Genomic DNA, 20,270 nt, shown 5'->3' with positions numbered 1-20,270 from the left:
ATTGATTAACATGTCGAATTGTTGTCAAATAACCCCCTGACCTGCATTGGCTTGGGGAGGCCTTCATCCAGCAGTGGATTGACAAAGGGCCGTGCATATACTCTCGTATCATCTCACATGTAAGGCAAACTAAACAAAGGTATTGGCAAAACATCCAAATGTGGGACTATCTTGACAAAGAACCTTGATACCTGATAAGGCTTCTCTGGTTATACGATGTTTTTTTATTTTTATATGTTTTTTTATATGTTGGTGATTGGCAAATCGTGGCTTAACATAAACATACCCTACATGAAATTAACAGAGCGCTTAGTTCTGTAATGTTTTAGGTATTCCCCTAAAGGGATGTATACAAGGGTTTCCACCTGAGGAGCAAAAAAACTGGGACCGACATGTCATTGAAATATGAATATCTCCCAAGACCAGAATCGGGGAGAACTGCATGCAATTGCATTGCCTTGAGTGGTGTATTATAATGCAACTGACAAAAAAACGGCACTTTGAATGTCCCAGGAAGACTTGCAGATATCCCAGGACAGCTTCCTCAACAAGAAGACGACCCCCTGAGAAAGCCAGGAACCGGTAGCAACCCTACTGTACACATACACACCGTTAGCTGTATGTATGCCTGACCTTGTCCTCCTCTCTGTCCTCTCTCCCTCCGCCTCTCTCCACGTGCCCCGTGTCCTCCGCTCTCTCTCCGCTACTCTGCAGCCATATGCGGCGAGCAGCCACCCCCTGGCTCCTGCCAGTCCGAGCACGCTCAGCAGCAACAGCGGCAGCACCAGCGCTGGGGGCGGAGGGAACGGCATCCTGGCTGACCACCTGAGCAAGACCAACCTGTACATACGAGGCCTTCCGCCCGGAACCACCGACCAGGACCTCACCAAGCTGTGCCAGCCGTGAGTTCGCGCACAGTGCCGCCGCAGCAGCAGCAATTCACTTGCACCACCAGCACCGTCGTAACAATTGTCCATGATCTGTTCTCCGCTGCGTGTCAAGGCGTCGCCACGCCATGACCATCCTTCACGGTGCTGTTTTGCCGGGATGCTGCAGCGGTGGTGATGGTTAGCACACGGGAGTCGCAATGCAAAGGTCGTCGCTTCGATTCCTTCTCCCAGCGCAGCAGTTGAAACAGTGGGGCAAGTTTCTCAAATCTCCGCCGCCTCTGTCCGGCCAGCAGAAACAAATGGGCACGCCGCAACTTCATTGATCGGCAGGTCACGTGCGGTAAGGTAAAGTGTGGGCACTCCCAATTCTTCCAATATTTTTTGGCAAGTGTGAAAGAAGAGGCCAAAATACCATCTGGAAGGGTTCTCTAGACCTCCCTCTTGTGGGGGGGGGGGGCCCTTTTGCCAGCAGTGGAGTGAACGAGCAATTGCGAGGCTGCACCTTCCACCTGTAACTTTTACCTCCCCATTAACTGTTGTCTTTCCACTGCTTGCATATCAATGTCTATCAACGTCACCACTATTCCTCGCTGCCCTGTGACTCCACAATTTAATCCCACTCGTGACGCACGAGACACAGTGCCCAAGAGGACCTGACCACGGTGGTCAGGTCCTCTTGGGCACTCTCTCCGCTCTTGCGGCTGCTATTCTGCCACCAGTCTCGTCACCCAACGCAGTGCCCCTTCCCAAAGCCAGAATCGCGCATGACAAAAAAGGAAAAATTCAGACGTAAACTTAGCCAGAGAATAAATAAATGCCGACAGACCGCACATTTCTTGCGCAGATAACGAGGTCCCTCTCGAAAAATAGATATTGTATTTCAATGGGTCCTCGCCTGGTTAAATGTTAAAAGAAATTGAATTGATAATCGAGCAAGCCTGAAGGTGCAGCATCCATTAAAACGGCGTGCACCTGTTCCATTGGCGAGCGCCTGATAATGGATTTGCAGGGGGAGCTGAAAGAGGTTTGGCCTTGACTGCAACAACATCCAACTTGCACATTTCCCCACAGTAACAGCAATGCTCTGTCCACCCGTCACATCAGTCAGAGAAAATAACCCCATCGTAAAAGGTAACCTTGTTATTTTCTTGACAGTCATAAGTATTTGCTCTTATTATTATTAACCAAGCGTAAAATATTTTGAGGGATGCTGTTGCTGCTGCGATGACAATGGTTCGCACGCTTGGACGTGCAATCCAGAGGTCACCGGTTCGATCCCACCTCCTGGCTCAGCAGTTGAAAGAGTGAGAACGTTTCTTAACCCCCCCCCCCCCCCCACTGTCCATGTCCACCCAGTATTATAATTGGGAACACCACAGTTAGTCGATCATGTGGTGGGGTAAAGTGCAAGTCCTCCCATGTGTTCCAAGACGTTTGGCAAGCACGGACGAGTAGGCCAATATACCCTCTACGAGGGGCTCTCTGGATATTCCCGCAGCGTAGGCCCTTCCGCCAGCAGCGGTGTCGGGAAAGCAATTGCAGGGCCCCGCCTTTACCTTCTCGATATGTTGAAGCGCTTAGACGCTGTTAGCAGTAGCAGCAGTCTGGATTAGCGTGCTTCCATCACCCAGTGATGGCACAAAAGTGGCTTTGTTGGCCGTGTTAAAAGACTCTCCTAAATGTGCACATTTGTAACTGGCATAAAGATGCCTTTATCATGGCCACAAAGAAACAGTTGTGGTGAGCAAATAGAGGGAGCACTGGAAGCCACATTGCCGTGGACAAGTGCCTTGTTAACCTTCTTTAACTCGCCTAGCCAATTTATCGTAGCCGGCTTTAACTCTGACCCCATGTCCGCCGAGCTGCTAATTAACTGGGGTTAACGAATTATGATGGCTAAAGGAGTTATTGGTCCATACTAATTGCGTTTATGCTTATGTGGACTACTGCTGCTGTGCAGCACTTATGCCGCCTGTGGCTCACGTATGCACGCGTGGGATTTAGCTGCCTGCTTGCTCACCACACGCATTATGGGATTTCACTCCAAATAGGTAAATAAAAGCAATGAAAGCAATGACTGTTTGTTTTTTACTCAATATAAATCATGGCCCAACACACCGCACGCTCCAACTGTTTATCGTTGATACATTCTCGTTAATATTTACAGCCCTTCGTCAATACATTGCTTAGGTGATTGCTTCCCCACAACATTTCGGTTTCGTGGATGGTTTGACCAAAGCTCACCCTGCTGGTTAGGTATCACTCGCCGCTGATGTTTTCAGTGGCCTTCCTTAGTTGATCTAGGGCAGGCCCAGGACCGGTTCAGCAAATTGTCACTGGCATTGGCCTTGAAAGGGTATCGGAATTCATTTCGCTGGGTTCCTAAGGCAGCACGCTAACTGCTTTACTGCCGGCCACAAACTCACACATATTTACATATTACATATGGATATTTTAATATCTTCTTGAATTGTATTTACCTACCATATGTATTTACAATATAATATATACTATGATATGTATATTGTTCATACATACGGCATATAATACAATATATATTATATGTACCGTGTATACACTGCACAATTAATTCATATAGTTTATAACACTACTTAACAAAGGAAACACACAACACATAGAGCCTTAAGCTTCAAACACACACAAACAGCCATGTGTCCATGGCATTTCCTGAAGGAGTGCATTGTGGTCTTCTTGTCTTAAATCACCATCAACATGACCGACTGACAGCAGCAGTGATGCACAACTGTGGACTAGTTTCTTCATTAGTAGGACTCATCAGCACAATAGAGCCACCAATGCTTACCACTGCAGAGTGTGTGTGCCCCCCCCCTGCCACCTCCCCCCCTCCGTTTTCCAGCCAACACTAATTCATATTCCACTCCGATGGGTATTTCTCATCATTTACAGATCTCACTAAAGAGCCTTGCAATCGTTTAAACGTGCCGTCGTTTTTTTTTATTGAGCAGAACCCTTCTTAAAAAATTAACCCGTAAAAACAAAGTTTTTCGCTATAAATCCTTTATATGCGTGGCGGCTAGAGTCCTCTCGTCCTCTGGCTTGAGATGGCTGCCACCTATGGGTCAGATGATTGCCTGCCACCATTAAGCAATTGGTAATTAAATATAATTTATTTTTTCCTAAAAAGTGTAACATTTTGGAAAATATTTTTCACGAAAATAAATTGCCACGCACAACGAGTCTGTGTGCAAAATGTCAGCTCGATTGGATCACGGGAAGTGGGTTAAAAAACGACCGAAAGATTTGCACGGTCGTAAGCGCGCAAGCAAGCAAGCAAGTGAACTTAATATAAAGGATTTAAAAAGCGAGACGGGGCCACAGCGTCGAGCAGGAGGGAATTGCAGTTGACCGTCCAGGCCGTTGCGACGAGAGCGATGCTGCGTGGGTTTTGTTCGCCGAAAGCAGCCCACCCCTTGCCCTTGTTTTTTTTTACCACACTAAGGGGCCCCGTGGATTATTTCTTTTTCTCTGGCACGAGCAAAAGCAACTCGTGCCACTCTGACTGATCACCACGACACTGCGCCACGACAACGCAAGATTGCATATAAGGCTGTGGGCAATGTATGACCGAAATGAGGTTATCCAGCTTTATTATCCCGCGAAGAAAGAGCAAGGAAGCTAAGCGGAGTTAATATACACACATAATGGATATACTTGTGTGTCCTATGAAAGACCCAGCTGTGGGGGGGCCTTTGCAATGTTGCTATGAGGTTATAGGATTTATGTGTTAGCCACAAATTCCCGTGGGGTTTACGCTGAAGCCTACCTGTGATTCAAAAGAGGCGACTGTTTTCAGGACTATGCTTTTTAAGGGTCGTCTCGCCAAGAACTTCCCTCGCTACGTGCAGTGGGAGAGGCCTTCCCCGATACTTGCTCCACCCCTGCAATGGGAATATATAAATAAAATACACGGGTCGGTAACCAGTTAATTGTTCACACCTGTTGTGCAGCCAGGCAGGGCCTTATGTAACGCTGCACGTGTTTGTTATTTGTGTTGGAGCCGGCTCTGGTTGTGTGGGAAAAATAAAACCCATCTGAGGCTGCTGGGCCTGCATTCCAAAGGAGCCAATCAGAAGCTTGTAAAAGTTTCAACGGTTAAAAAAACATATCCTCAAAGCGTGACTCATTAGGGCTGGCAGATGCGCCATATTCTTACGGTACACAGCAATGTCTGTAGTTTGAACAAGTGGTCTGGTGGCATTTTGCAGACATCCAGATATGAAATTGCTCTTCTTCTTTCTGCCCTCGCACCCGTGCACTCACGCATGAGATTAAAATGTGCGTGTGTGCATGTCGAGACTTCTTTTTTGTCAATCCGCTGCTGGATGAGGCCCTACCAATGCTCTGTGGATTTTAGGGCCTTGTTTGGCTACAATGGTCATTGCTGATCGCTGAAGTTGGGGGGCCCAGGCCTAGTTCAGATGTCACGTGGGGAGCGTAGTCGAGGGAGAATAGAAGTACAGTATAACAAATGGCTTTTGCTGCACGTCCTTCTGCTGCCAAAATGTAGCCCCGCAGCCTCTAACAGCTGTTATGCACTGTGGTTTCCCATCCAAGCACTGTCCATGCTCAACATTGCTTAGCTTCTGAGATATGTTAAGCAGCAAATGCATGTGTAACCGACCACACATTCAGCACTGAAGGTGTCCATGCTCAAATCAGCTCTTTTACGAGTCCCATTGCATTTGAGCGGAAATATTTTTCAGCGTCTGATTTTCTGCCTCAGCTACGTGTGATAGCAGACCATCCATGTAAGGTAATTCTGGAAGGGGGTCAATATTTACTGTAAAGTTGTAAATATATTAGCTTTACCCTCAGAACACATTTGAGTTTGGAAGCATTGGCAGTAAGTCCTACTTTTTTGCGTTAAAGCTGGCAATTTTGGCAGGGTCGTTCGGATATATATCCGTTAAGACTGTACATGGTTGGCAATGTCCCATGGATATCTGGATATCTTCAATTGTGATGATGGAAGACGTGACACTTTTTTGGGATATCTGTATAAAAGTTAGACAGAGTCCCCCTAGACACTCAGCTTTAATGCTGCGAGATTTAGAAGAGCCATCTGGATATTTATTTTTAAAAAGCCCACGAGAACAACCCTCTAGTGAAGGATTAGTACCATGAAATGTACTCTTAAGAAGCCATCATCACCTATAATTGTATGCATAGGACTCCCAAATTGCTACTCACAACCCACTGGGCTCATTGGTCATGTTTTAAATATGGTTTGGAGCCACCGCATTAATGCACAGCCGACTGAGAGCTGTAACGGGCGAATCGAAGAGATTCACAGATTTGCGAAGCACTTGAAAGCAACACACTTGGGCTGTATCACTAAAAGCAAAAACGGCAAAAAAATAGACACTTTGTGACAGTTTATTGATTTTTAACGCATTAATCTGAGTCATCCTTGCGTGAGACCTCCCGGATTACATGGCGATGGTTTACTGAGCAAGGTTTAATGGTTTTGAAAAAATATTGTTGAATACAAAAAGAAACATAAAAGAAAAAAATGTCACGTATGTGGGACCGAAGCTTGCCGAATTTAGTTTAGCAGTGGGTGATGCATAACGCCGAATGTATTTAAGTTTTTACTGTCTGAAGGCCCCTTGAAATTCGGCTCGTGACCTGAGCGTCTTTTAAGATGAGATGTCAGGACATTTGCAGAGACCCATGTCACGACATTATAAACACGGTTCCGGGACAAAGAACAGAAATTATCTTTGGAAAGCAATGTCGGAATTTAACGGATTGCAGCTGTGCTGCAATATCGAAGGATTCTTAAACACAGCAGATAAGCAACTGTAATTGATCCGGCTTGGGCTTTCTAAAATTTCAGCGTTGCCTTTCACCAAAGTGAAAGCCTGTTCAATTACTGGCGCAGTGGTCTAGGGTGGTGTGTGTGTGTGTTTTTTTTTGGGTTCCTTTAAGCACACAATTGCAGGGGAAGGTCTTGAGGGTTCCCTGATCGAACTATGCCTTTGGCGCAGAAGACAAGGTTTGTGCGTGTCGTCGCACGCTATTATAGTGAGTGATCGACGTATCGGCACATGGGGCTTGTGATCCACTCTGAAGCGTGGCAGTTGGGCTTGACAAGAGATGTTGCCTCTCGTCCTGCATGATGGGCCATATTCATGAGCAGTCAGCACTCCTGGTTTTCATTTCCTGCAAAAAACACTGCATACAAAGTGTTTCCCAGCGGCCTGCATTTCCGTGATAACGATACGCAGTCGCAGAAACTATACGTATTAATCTTTCTTGGGAGAGAAATATGCAGTTCGGATTGCTTTTTATTGTTTTATATTTAAAATCAAATTAGTACGTAATGCTGTTTATAAAAACGAGCACGCATTGGGGAGACAGAATTGCGTATAAGCTGACGGGGGTTACAATTGCAAGTCGTAAATAAAAGCTAGGTGTAATAATTAGACGAATATAAAAGGGTGTGCAGAAAACCGTTCATTGCACTTCCCTCTGCTCGTTCGAAATAATTTCCATAATAATAATATTCCGTGAAATGTATGACAACAATTAATGTAGGTTTTAATTTTCCATACAAAATGCATTTAAAATTATGCATCATAACTTAATATGTCCGACTTGTTGTGCTAATCACTTGGAATGCGGCAACAGTGCGTGGGAGAGAAGCCCTCCTGCTTTGCAGAATTGATAAGCGCGCCCGTCGGTTTCAAACAGGAATGCAAATTTTTCTCCACGGGGCATGCGGTTTGGCACCGAACTTTAACGAATTTTAGGTGACAGAAAACTAATGGGCAGAAAACCCTGAACCGTCACCCAGCCCAGTCCGCGTTGCACTTAAAGCGACATTCAAATCGACCGTTGCCCAAGCGTAAGCCATTTTCTGGGCTCCTTAGTTGGCACACTTTTAATTAGCGGTTTGAAACTGGGAACAGACTTCGAGACTTGTGCATGAGCATTGGACGATTTTTCACTACGTCTGCATCATGACAGGGAAGTGATCCGTGCATGTTGCATAAAAATTCAGTGGAAATACCATGATGTAAAATTTAATGCGGATTTTCCAGGCTCTGACTTTTTTCCGAGATACAATTTTTTTAACTGCCCCATCGCTCAACAGTTTACAAACATTTTCCATCTCTATGTGTTTTTGGGCACGAAGCTCAATCTATATACACGGCAGAAGCGGCAACACATCCAGGAATGCTTTGCTTTAAGGTACAATAACTATTTCATTTCATGCGCATTAATGTATTGCAAAAAAAAACAATCTTGGCTTTCTCAATGTGGTGATAAATGTAGCATGGAACCTGTGATTCATCATTGTATTAACATCATAATTTAAATCTCACTCCGTTGGCAGAAAGCGTAGCCTAACGTTGGGCCCGTGCACGTCGCTGATTGAAGTGTAAATGAAAATGTGAAAGCGTTACAACGGCTCTCTTACTTGCAGATATTCATTCATATTAGATTTGCTGATCATCCAATGCAAGGGAAGAGATGGACTTTGAAATGAATACATTTGTAACTCGTGTCCTTGATGCATGATTCGCCTGCCGCTGCCTGCACTCTTTTGCTTGTAGGAAAATAAATACATAAAAAGTAAATAAGCATCCTTCATGGCTGGCTCTCTGGTAAAAGGCAAATAAATTGTAAAACTAAAGATGGAAGTGCTTGAGTTTGGATGTTCTTTTGTTTCCCAGAAGATTTCCAGTGGGGTGGGGTGATGTGCTCGGAAGTTTGGTGGGCTGTTCGTATTTCCCTGTTGGTCTGCCAGGAAACCCGGTCTATACAGCCAGGAAAAAATTGCGAATGGCTTCAACAAAATGCACTTTTCCTCCTTCCAAAGGGGAATGTGTACTGACCCTCAGAGTGATTTATTCAAATAAACGTACACTCATCACCATAAGGGAAAAAAACACTTCTTGTATAAGCAATTCCGTTATTTATGGCATTATTCAATATTTTTAAAAGCACATGTACTTGTACATTTGGAAAATGAAAGAGATGAACCCAAGGATACAGTTAGAACATGACGAGTTGTGCTGGCTTGTGGTACCATTCATTTTCGTAACGTTTGCCACAGCGTGACATTTCGGGTTTAGCAATTTTATATTTCTCCAAATGGTTTGGCTTCCATTTCAAAAGAAAAGTCCTGCCCTAAATATAGCATATCTGCAGCTTGCGCCTCACTGCAACACAGGCGCAACAAACCACGGGTTTGGGCTCCCATCAATGACAGGTTCAAGGTGCCCACAGCAACAGCTTATCTGCACTCCTCATGCAAATTCCATCCCGGCGGGAGATGGGAAGGGAGGAGAAGTTGATTAGGGGAGCGTCTCACAAAGCAGACCCTCTGAAAATCACATTACAGCAGATTCATTGCGTAGCCGGGCAAGCTGCCTCATCCCGTACACAGACGATAATTAATTTCAAAGGGTTTGAGAGAGGCCATGGCCTTCAGAAATCAGGTTACTTGTGATGCTAAAGAAATAGAATTAACACAAGACAGCCTAATATCGAAAGCTTTTGCCTCAGGTGTCCTTGACTAATTGGGCAATGTCTGTCACTGAGGTAGAAAAACTGTATATATATTTTTCTTACCATATAGTATCGTGTAATTAGTTTAATAAACATTTTTTTCACACTGTGATATCACAATTGCCATCATGGTTCAGATATCATCTTGACTTGGTCACGTGTGTGTGTGTGTCTTTGTCATCGTTCAATACCAAACGGTGTGGCATTTAATTCTCTTTCTGCCACTGGAATTGCAGTTATGTTTCTGTTTTCCGATATGCACCTTGAGACAGATGTCATGTTTAAATTTTTATACTCTAAGCTACACGGAAAGGATTAGCAACCCCAGGTCATGGTAACCCCTGAGGTTTGTCAGGCTGCGCAGACGATATACAGAGAGCTTGTGTACTGGCCTAACGATCCATCTGAGAGTTATTTTGTAAGGTCTAATTTGATGAGAAACTGGATGTCTTTATAAACCATTAAAAACGTGTTTGAAATTATGTGCTGAAGCTGCGTAACTGCAGAAGGAAAGAACGTTTCCCTCTGAAGCGTGGGTGTCCACGCTTTCTTGTAACACACCGCCCGCCATCTTATTGGCGTGCTTTAGTTTGGCTGTCAGCCTTCGGAATTTCCGTTGAATCCCAAGAACGATTCCCATGTTGGTTTGAACTTTTAAATAAAATTGAGGTCGTGGTTGTATTAATTCAGTTTACTTTAAACCAATGTATTTCATGAGATTAATACAAGCAAGTACCCATTGGCACATCCAGGCAGGGACGGGTTTGTGGGGGGGTCAAAATGGCCAGTGCCCCCCACCTGCCTCTCCCCCCCCCACCCCCCACCCCCCCGGCATTTTTAGACGGCTGTTTTATGTCGTAGATCATTTATGAAATTGTAAATACATCATTGATAACTGTTGATATTTATTTTACATGTATATATTATACTAGGGATTGTTCGGGAGTGCCTGCGGCACCCCTCACAACCATTTGTGGTCTTCGGCCAGGAAAGTCACGAAAAAAGTTGCACACGAACGACGCATTCACGCAAGCACCCGATGCTCCGTTTTGAAGTTTTAAAATGAAACATCTTTGAATTGTATTATGTTTTGAATTAGATCATTTTATTTCGTCATTAAAAGCTTATATAATTTTACACCTGGAAGACTTAATTGAAAACGACATTTCGTGTGAATTTTCGCTCGTTGTTAAGTCGATAAGTCGATGGCCTTGCTGGGGGTTCGGTTCGCTGCGGACTTTCACCTGCTTGGGATTGCGGGATCGAGATAAGGCAACATAGAGCTCCTGGCCGTGCGAGAAGACCGCCGTCTGCAGATCGATTCCAACGTAATCAAAAGTCTGTTCCTGCACCTCTGTCGTTCATGCAGGGGGTGCGTAGGTTTGCAGCGCCCCCTGCATGAAAGCGACGGAAAGTGCAGCGTTCATCACAGATAAAGTTGTGCGCTTATACAATTATACAATGTCTCCTCAAATGATTTTCTCCCTCCAAAATGTTTTGCTTGGTGTGCCACTCTGCAAACACTTAACATCTAATCACCGACCGTTCGAGTGAATACAATTCCCCATTTGCTGGAAATAAATCAAATAACTTACAGCCCTTCACCAATCCACTGCTATATGAGGATCCTAGACATGCCTTTCATTTGTGAGGGTTGTTTGACCGTACCACGTTGGTCCATGCGAGTTTGTAAAGTTGGCGTATGAGGTAGGGGACTAGGTTGGTGCCACCGATGCAAGCCACGGTCGGGAATCAGATTCAGGGTCACCGAGTTCATGGCACAGTGCATTAACCACTGTGTCACTACGTCGCCCATTTTTTTTAATGAGAAGCCCCGTGTTATTATTTGGAAATTTCACACTCCTATGTGGGGGGAGTCTTTCATAACATAATCACTGTTGACTTCCCCATGAAGTGGTACTCATTTTAACAATTCCGAGGGGGGTGATGGGCTGAGTCACCCCCCTCCCCCCCCCCAAGCAGGATTTGAACTTGCGACCTTCCGAATGCGAGACGAGGCAGTAAATTCTACGAGTGCGGGAATTTCACTGCCAACACCGGTGTCGCTTTGTTGACAAAAGCCGTGTGCGAGGCTATATCCCACGGTCGTAGTTGCGACTGTAAAACACGCCGCTGTAAAATCATCGCACCTGTGTGTTGGGCAACCATCACTGTCCACCCGTGATCATTTATAGCGCATCACACAGTGCCGACCATATGCCAGGAGGCACAAGAGAACGATGGAACAATGTGGATGGCATGCAGAAGCAGCGTGTGAAGCGCTAGGCGTGAGCGTGCCGCCCGCGCGCGAAGAGCCGCGGTTTTTCAATGCGACACGGTTCTCGTACAAAAGTGCAACTAATTCACTCGGGAGCATTTCACATTTGTTGCGGGTGTTTTTGATAACCTCCGGACTCTTTTAGGAACACGGGGACGCACTTTGCACACGCACGTGCGCGCACCCCCGCGTGCGTGACACATTGGCCCCTTTAAGTCAAGCGAGCTGGCAAAAATAAGGGCACGGCCTGGGAATTGCAATGCCATCGCTCGGCACAATGCTACAAATGGTTACACTAGCCAGCCTTAGAGAAAGTTGTGTATTTATGTTTCTGGTCCAGCAGACGCCACAGAGTGCCAGCGCTTCCCTTCCCACCGTGCAACACTGGAAACTTCCTGAGGTTTTGTTCTTTTTCTCTCCCAATCGTGCCATTTGATGCCGGGTCACAAGGAACTCTTGCATGAAGCAGTGTAACATCACCCCATGTAAGGGAACATGATGTCACATAACTACTGAAGTCAGAACGTGTTGCAAGGTGGTGCCACCTTCTCACATTCCCTTTTTATAGAGGTGTTAGTTGCATGGCAGAGCCTACCAAATTAGTAAAAAAACAAAATGCGTAATGTTTCGGGTATATTTAGCAGTCTTGTTGACTGGGCTGAGGCCATCGACTCGGCAAGCTCAGCAAGAACCAGGTTTAATCATGGACGCCTTAGACCCAGATCCGAACCCCGGATCTCAGAGCGATGTTCTGACGCGGTATTTAAGCCCCCCCCCCCCCCCCAGAGGCACCGGGCCACCTCCACCCTTCAGTGTTAAAGGGACCTCGCCCTGGGAGTGGAAGTGGAAGGAAGCAGCGGACAAAGGGCGGTGGGTGGACTAATCCCTCGCCGCCTCTTGCGCCGTGGTGCACGAGTGCGATAATCCTCCACGCGCCCGCCCCGCTCTCGCGTGGCCGCCCCGTGTGGGTGCGGGGGTTTGTTTAAAGGCGCGTGGCTCGGAAGATTAGAGGTCTTTATGCAAGGTATGTGATGTGTGATACTGACGCGGTTTAATGTCTAGGGATCTTTTGCGGCTTCCAATTTTATTCATTTTTATTAACACGTTTTAATTATCATTAAACGCGGTGTTGTTTGGTTCGGTACGTGTGGTTAAATAGTATTATTTATAAGCGGTGAACTGGGGGCTGCTTGATCATTCTTCACCGTGCTGGTCAGCGCGGGTTAGTGAAAGCGGGGCCCGGGACCGGTTCAGATATCACTCGCCAACATTGTTAATCATGGCCAGGAATCAATGTTACGTCCCCCTATAACAAGAATAATTATTATGACATATCACTTTATTCGATAAGTCTAATAATATTCAAGATGTGTGAACGGCAGAAACAGGAGCTCTTTGTTTTTTTCATTCTGATAAAAAGTAAAGTGACTTCTCAAGGTTGACAAGTGTTGCTCAGGAGTGCCATACTTGTCAAAGTCGCGGTGCTTCAGCGTATTTTGATTTGCCAGCAATGTCTCGGGTGATGCAGTGCATCCCCATAACAGGATATGGCCTCAAGGCTAGCAGTGAGTAATACGTGAAGTGTCAAGAGGAGGGAGGTGGAGGGGGGGGGCGGGCAGCGCTCTCGTTTATGTGGCTCGCTCCTCCTGGATGGACTTGCCAAGCCAAAGCCTGGAGGGAATTTATCTACAAATGCCCAGCCCCCCCCCAACCCTCGCACATCGAGAGCATTACACCCATTTGCCGGTAATGAGGAATCGGCTGTCCTCTAGTCAAAGAGGTTCTTTGACACCAATGAAGTTGTAGAGGGATGGGAAGCAATGAAGCGGCAACCCCTTGGATAAATCTGTGAAGACCCCGCACGAAAGGAAAAGGTCACATTTATAAAGGGAGCAATTGCTAGAGGTCATCGTCCAGCGAGCTCAAAATTTGATTGTGTTCGTATATTAAATATTTGGTGATGATTGAAGTCACACCGAAGCTATGGTTTCTTGCACTTTTAATTAAGGGCCATCAGACCATACCAGTTCCTTGAATTGTTTGTTTAGAGTGATGCAGTACACTAGGTGAGATGGAGAGGTGGGGCGGAGTGGTTAGCGCAACGTACTTTGGACCAGACGACCCGAGTTCTGTTACCAATCACGGCCAATGTCAGTGGCAAGTGATACTTGGATTGGTCCTTTTCAGCCCGCTCGGGGAGGCCTTCATCCAGCACAGTAGTGGATTGACAAGGGCTGTAAATAATGTTTTTTTTTACACTACATCAATTGCAATTCTGCCAGTGAGCAAATTGGAAATCCTCTTTTCATGCACTGTGGTACCGTGCATGGTTATGCAGTCATTGATGAGGTAATATGTTATGCACGCGCAACGTGAATATTATTTGCTAATTAAACTTCAAACGCTTATTCATGTGTGTTTGTGTGCACTATGCCTGTGCACGTGATGGATATCGTTTTAAAGCATAATGGAATTTTGGGAAAATCTCTTCTTTGGCTTATTGAGTAGAATATTGGCAGTGAATGCCTATTTTTCCTGGGGACATTGAAGCAAGAACCATGCATATCCAGCCACCTTTGTCTCCCTAGTGCTAACATTAATGCATCATGAATAGGCTACTGCACTTATTTTAGGCTGTCATTTTATTTCCACTCATATTATTATTATTTTCCTTTTTGTCCCAATTATTTTCCAGTATCACGCCTGGCTGCCTTTATCTCCCCAGTGATGAAGTTTACACACTCATTTAATGTTAGCAATGGCCAGGAATCGATCTTAGGCCACCGGATTTGGAGCGCGATGCACGAACCACGGCACTGCCGCTCCACCGACCATGCACAGCGAGGCACACTTGCTCGGTATACACAGGGCTCAACCCCAGCGAGGTCTGAACAGGTCAGTGGAAAATATTTCTTCCCGCGACACACCACATCTCGTAAACTTCTCACTGTGGGCCGTGGCTACTCGTCACGTGCCACCTACGACGGTGTAGTAGCAACCTGCAAATTATTCGGTGAGAAGCCTAGCCCGGAGTGTATACATAAATACATGCTTATATACTGTATACATGCTTGCATATGTGTGTGTACACATATAGATAATCGAGTGTAGATTGTATAAAACATACATTATATAATAAAGCATCGCAAGCTGGATCGCCTGTTAGTAGGAGGCGGACCTTCTTGCACTGCCATATCACAGTTGGGTCAAAATTTTTATTTTTTTCCACGTTCACATTGCCCCCCACCCCCCACCTCCCCTCGAATTTGTAAGCAGCCCAATGTCATTCGTTTAACATCTGATCGACTCTGGCGGAGGTCATCGAACGGGGCGTATCGAGGCCACAGCGCAGCAGAGGGCGAGCGGCGCAGTGCATCGTAATGATCCGGAGACACGGGCAGGACTTGTTCATCCCGTCGTGGGGAATTAGCAACACCCCCATACGCATTGCAAATTAAACGAGTGTATTGCACAACACGAATGTGCGTAAACATAGTAATAGCGGTAATAAAGCGCGTCTTCAGCGCCCCGGTCGAACGTGTGTGGGAATGTTTCCCCCCGATTTCATTCATTCTTTCATGCAGGCATATGCGCATAATGTGTGTGTGTGCATCGCTGATCGTTTTTTGGGCCGGAGGGGGCAGGATGATTTATCCTGACTCACGGCCGCTGTGCATGCACCGCTGGTGCATAACAGTCGGGTCATCTGCACCGCTCCCATACCGCCTAGCGCACGTGCGTGTGAGGCTGTGCGTGCGAGGAGCGATGGTGTGTCATTGTTAGCACGGTGCGCTCCAAACCCGGTGACCTGGGTTGCATTGCTGGCTGTGGCTAACGTCAGTGACGACCAATATATGAAGCGGTCGTGGATCTCCCCCAGGTAGACTCAGCCTTAAATGAGCACATGCTGCAGTGTGCAAATCTCAGCACTGGCGGCACAGAGATGAACGAGCATGGTCCTGGCCACACACCACCACCATGCGCTGCAGTGGCCTTCATGTGCTCTCGCTAACAGCACTTGACCCAACACTCAGTGTAAGCTATACCAGGGATCTTTGTCTCTGTGCGTACTTGTATGAGAGTTACAGACACACAAGCTGAAACACAACAAAATGCCAAGTAGCAAAAAAACACACATGGCGAACTTACACCGAAGCCCCAGAGCTGACATATTTTCCGGCTTCTATCGCTTATGTGATGATGACTTCAACTTTGATTCTTTGACAGAGGAAATTATGCCGCATGTGTGTCCGTATGCCCACGTCACAGCACGCATTCGAGTGTGGCCGTGTGGGCCGCCTGCACCAGGCCAAGTGCTGCTATTTTGCGCTCTTTTAACAGGGGGAATAATAAACCCACGTGCACTGTGCTGTATTGACCAGTGGGGCAGGCAGAGAGGGATTTATCTGCAGACGCACAAAACGCCACATTTTCCGTGTTTTCCTCCTGCTTTGCTCAGCACTCTAACCACAGAACTGGTCACTCATTGCAGGCAGTGCTGTCCCAGGTGTATGCACCTCTCTAAAATGGGCATAAGCATTGGTTTTGGAGGCAGCGGTAAATTCATGATCGCCGGGATAAGAGTGAGCGTTGCATATGCTCTCGTGTTTCTTGTCAGCTCACCAGAGACTCGGCTAAGCTTGGCGAGATGAGTAACTTGTACGCGATCAATTTGCTCTATTTTATGAAGTGCGGTGGAGTACTTCTAAAGAACACTCGCTCAAGTTACGGATGATGTGTAACCTGGAGTTCTTAAGATTATTAGGATTCAGTGGAAATGTGAGATGCCTGGAGAATCAAGTTTAAAGGAGCCAAGTAAAACAACGTGAGAAGCGGTGTGAGGTACAAGTTAATTTCCTCGTGTGACACTGAAATTAACTATGCTCTTTGGCAAATAGACCTTCAGGCTTGTTTTCATTTCAGTGGATAATGTAAATCAGCACGTTGTTTTTGTGCAAGGTAAACTGCATAGAATGCACATTTATGTAACACGAGATATTAAATGCCAATAAAGGGCTGTGTGTGAACACATCACATCGACGAACAATTCTGCCAAGCTTAGATTTGCGTAGTAAACAAAACGCACACACGCGCACACATTTCGCGCGTAATTCCGATCTACAATTTTACTGGCTCGTCAAATTGGTTCGCAATGAAGGGTGCGCATTGCTATTGTGCACGAGAGTGAAGAAAAAATAATAATAAAACGTAAAGATTGATTTTCACAACCGTGGGAGTTTTGCCGTGGAACAAAACATCTTTTTTTCAGAGAGCAGAAATTGCCGAACCGTGGGAGGCCGAGGCAGAGTCACGGAGCAAGCGGCGTGGTGCTCGTAGACGCCGCTTCTCCGTGCGCAGGCCCCCAGATCGCACGATTTCCAGTAAATGTTGTGCTAATAGGGACCCGTAAATGACTGGATTTCATCCTGAAGCAGAATGGCTTCACGGGACACGGAAAGTTTTTTGCAGTGGGAGAACTGCAGCTGAGGGAGGAGAAATGTGTGGGCAGTAAAGAGGAGATAGCCGGTTGGGGCATAAAAGAAGATGGAAAAAGATTTTAGTCTGTACCAACCCATTACATATTTTAAATAGGTTCTAAAAAAAATGTCATTTTTAAGAGTTCACTTCCACCACCCCCCTTCCCCAGATTGTAAGTATTGAATATACGTATGGAATGAGATTTATGATCTTTTAGTGTAATTGAAATGCTTGTACGACAAAGCCAATATGTTTAAAGGCTTGCCTATGCTATTGGGGGAAATGAGTTTAAAATTAACATTGGGAAATTAAAAAAAACATTCACATGCAGGGTAAGTTAATTGTGATTTAAAATTAACTGAGTGGGCAGTTTTTGATACATTAAACCGTTTTTTTCCCCCCACGCTCAGAACATAGCACGTTTTACTGTCAATTGGCTCAATTTCTTTTACAGCTCTAGTCGTTTTAAATAAAGTGCGCCGCCGTTTTCCCCTCCTCTGCTACTGCCCCACACGTGCGTTTACCTGCTTTGTTGTTAGTTGTGTTTGATAATATGCATAACTAATCCATGGAATGGCGCGCAAGAACTGCCGTGATATTACACAACCGCCGCGCTGAAAATGGATTGCCTTTGAATCATCGATTGCACCTGGATTTGCAGCGGCAGCAGCAGCGAGCGGTTAGGACATTGTGAGTGAGTTGTGGATCATTCTGTGTTGTGTGTGCTAGTGCGTGGCTGATTAGTGACATGCCTCTTATCTTCCTCTCTACCCACACTTTACACTGATGAGTCAATTCAACGGAAAATTCACCGCTTTGTGAAAAAAAATATTTTCTGGCATAATTTAAAAGACGAGTTGAGTGGTGGTACAGTGGTGAGCGCATTGAGCTCTGATTTGGATTACCGACCAAGGCTAATATCATTGACAAGCCATGTGCGAACCGGTCTGGGCTCTCACTTCACTGACTCGCATGAGACCGTTGTGGTGAAGTATGGTCAAACAACCCCCATGACTTGACACGACATGGTGAGGACTTTATCCGGCGGAGCATTTACAAAAGCCAACATATTATTAAAATCAAAAGGCGTCGTGTTCTTACCAAACTTGCTATGTAGAACCTAGTGAGAGCGGAAGGAAGATGTCCGCTTGCCGTGACTTTCCCACACCAATTTTTTGTCACGCTGCCTTGAGTGTGCGTGCACACAACCGCGTTTGACATGGAGAGCGCTGCACTGCAAACCGGCTGCTGAAATAACGAACCGGTTCTTGCTTCTGTCATCCTCTCTTCTAGGTATGGCAAGATCGTTTCCACGAAGGCGATATTGGACAAAAATACCAACCAGTGCAAAGGTACGTGTTTTGTATGAGAACTAAAAAATTAAAGAATAAAAAAATAATTCCAACTTAGTGAAATCCTCTTATTGTGAAAAACACACCCTATCCATATCGGGATGTGTGCCGTTTGTACGTGCATCAGCCATGTTAAACTTAAGTGAAGAAGTAAAAAATAATCCGCAAGTCTGCGTTTTTTCAGCTATTCTGCATGCCGCATGCGAAGATTTGTTTGGCATTTGAAATTCTTACAAACGGATTATTCTTTGTTGTTAGGCATCATATCAGAACTTGTAAAATAAAAACCTCCTGCCTGGAGGTCGGGTGGTTTTCACAACGCGCACCACACATTGCATTGCAATGTTATCCTGTAAGTACCGCGCTCAGCATTTTTTCCTCTAACGAAATCCCTTCATCGACAGCGGTGAAATGCATACTAATGGTATGCATTGTCACTCATTGCATAACGTTATGGAGAGCTCCAATGCGGTTTCTGTGGTTTTGCTATTTTCTCGTGAAACAACTAAGTTCCCCCGTACGCTCGCTTAAGATTTCTCCGAGCGTTGCTCGCAGAGGGTGGAACTGATGTGAATTGAAAGGAAGTCGTGAGAGGTGGGGGCATGCGGTGGGGGGCGAAATAAAATGCAGGCAGTGCAAAAAAATTGGCAACGTCACACGGTCAAACTTCGTTGAAGTCTGCACACTGTATTGCACATCCGCCGCCCCCCATGTCCACTGGGCAGCTGTAAATACATCTGTTTGACAAGATATCATCTGGTGGTGCTCGCTAGGCCTGTTTCTGTAAAATGGGCTCTTTGGCCATGCAATTATGTCGTGGCGCGGCGTTAAATGTCCGATGTGCGCAGGATCCGAGCGGTGTTTTACCCCTTTCGGAAAGAGCCTCCGAGTAAACCCGGAACATTTTTTCGACGGGACCGACGGCACGATTTTTATGAGCTTGTGACAACAAAATGTTGTCGTAAAGAATTGCTGGGGATAATGAATGCTTACAATCATAGGTAAATTGTGGTGTGCTCACCTGCCAGAAAAAAATATGACTCTTGTAATTTTAAGAAACCAAAATAAAACTTCATGTTCCCAGAGTGGCACTGTTGGTGCAAAGTTATTAAGCTCGTAAACTTGTTTTGCATTGTAGTTGGGATAAATGTAGGATCATACAAGCCACACATTAGGATGCTTAGATCAAGTAAACGTTTTTTCTTTTTAATACCCTTCGCAACTCACAACTGAAAGGCGACTCCTAAATGAATAAAACGTTCATTTTGCCGCTTGTACAAACATGTTCGTTGTTGTGCATACGGAAACATAACAGTGTGGCTCGAAACAAGATGTTATCCGATTTCCTTCCATTTTTTTCTGCCTAGTTGAATAAACATCTGTAACACTACCACAAGCAGTAGCATAGTGGTTAGCATACTGTGCTCTAAACCCAGTGGACACGCGTTCACTTGCTGCCTCTGGCTAGCTTCGGTGGAGTGCGATATCTGAACCGTTCCTGGGTGCCCCATTTACCACCCCGCACTGACCAGCATGGTGAAGTATGGTCAAAAAACACCATGACTGACGCGGCTTGAGGAAGTCTTCATCTAGCAGTGGATTGATGAGGTCTGTGCACACATAAGCATAATGACCACAATCATGATTAATTTGCATGCTATGTAGTGGCGTTCTAAATTTGGGTCTCCAGTTGATGTCATTGAACACATA

General features: G+C 45.7%; 1 protein-coding gene across 7 annotated transcripts in view; it reads left to right on the top strand.

Moving 5' to 3' along the window:
• The window catches only part of LOC144720951 (RNA-binding motif, single-stranded-interacting protein 1-like), a 273,511-nt gene that overhangs the window by 214,202 nt on the left and 39,039 nt on the right, over nucleotides 1–20,270 (top strand). For all 7 annotated transcript variants that reach the window (XM_078598148.1, XM_078598146.1, XM_078598151.1 and 4 more), the window contains 2 exons: nucleotides 715–902; nucleotides 18,502–18,560. In XM_078598148.1, coding sequence (XP_078454274.1) covers nucleotides 715–902; nucleotides 18,502–18,560 — 247 coding nt within the window. The remainder of the gene's footprint in view (nucleotides 1–714; nucleotides 903–18,501; nucleotides 18,561–20,270) is intronic.

The sequence above is a fragment of the Lampetra planeri genome, chromosome 10 (assembly GCF_965212315.1).
Source record: "Lampetra planeri chromosome 10, kcLamPlan1.2.h2, whole genome shotgun sequence".
Classification (NCBI taxonomy): Eukaryota; Metazoa; Chordata; class Hyperoartia; order Petromyzontiformes; family Petromyzontidae; genus Lampetra; species Lampetra planeri.
This window is presented reverse-complemented; position numbering and strand designations above follow the sequence as displayed.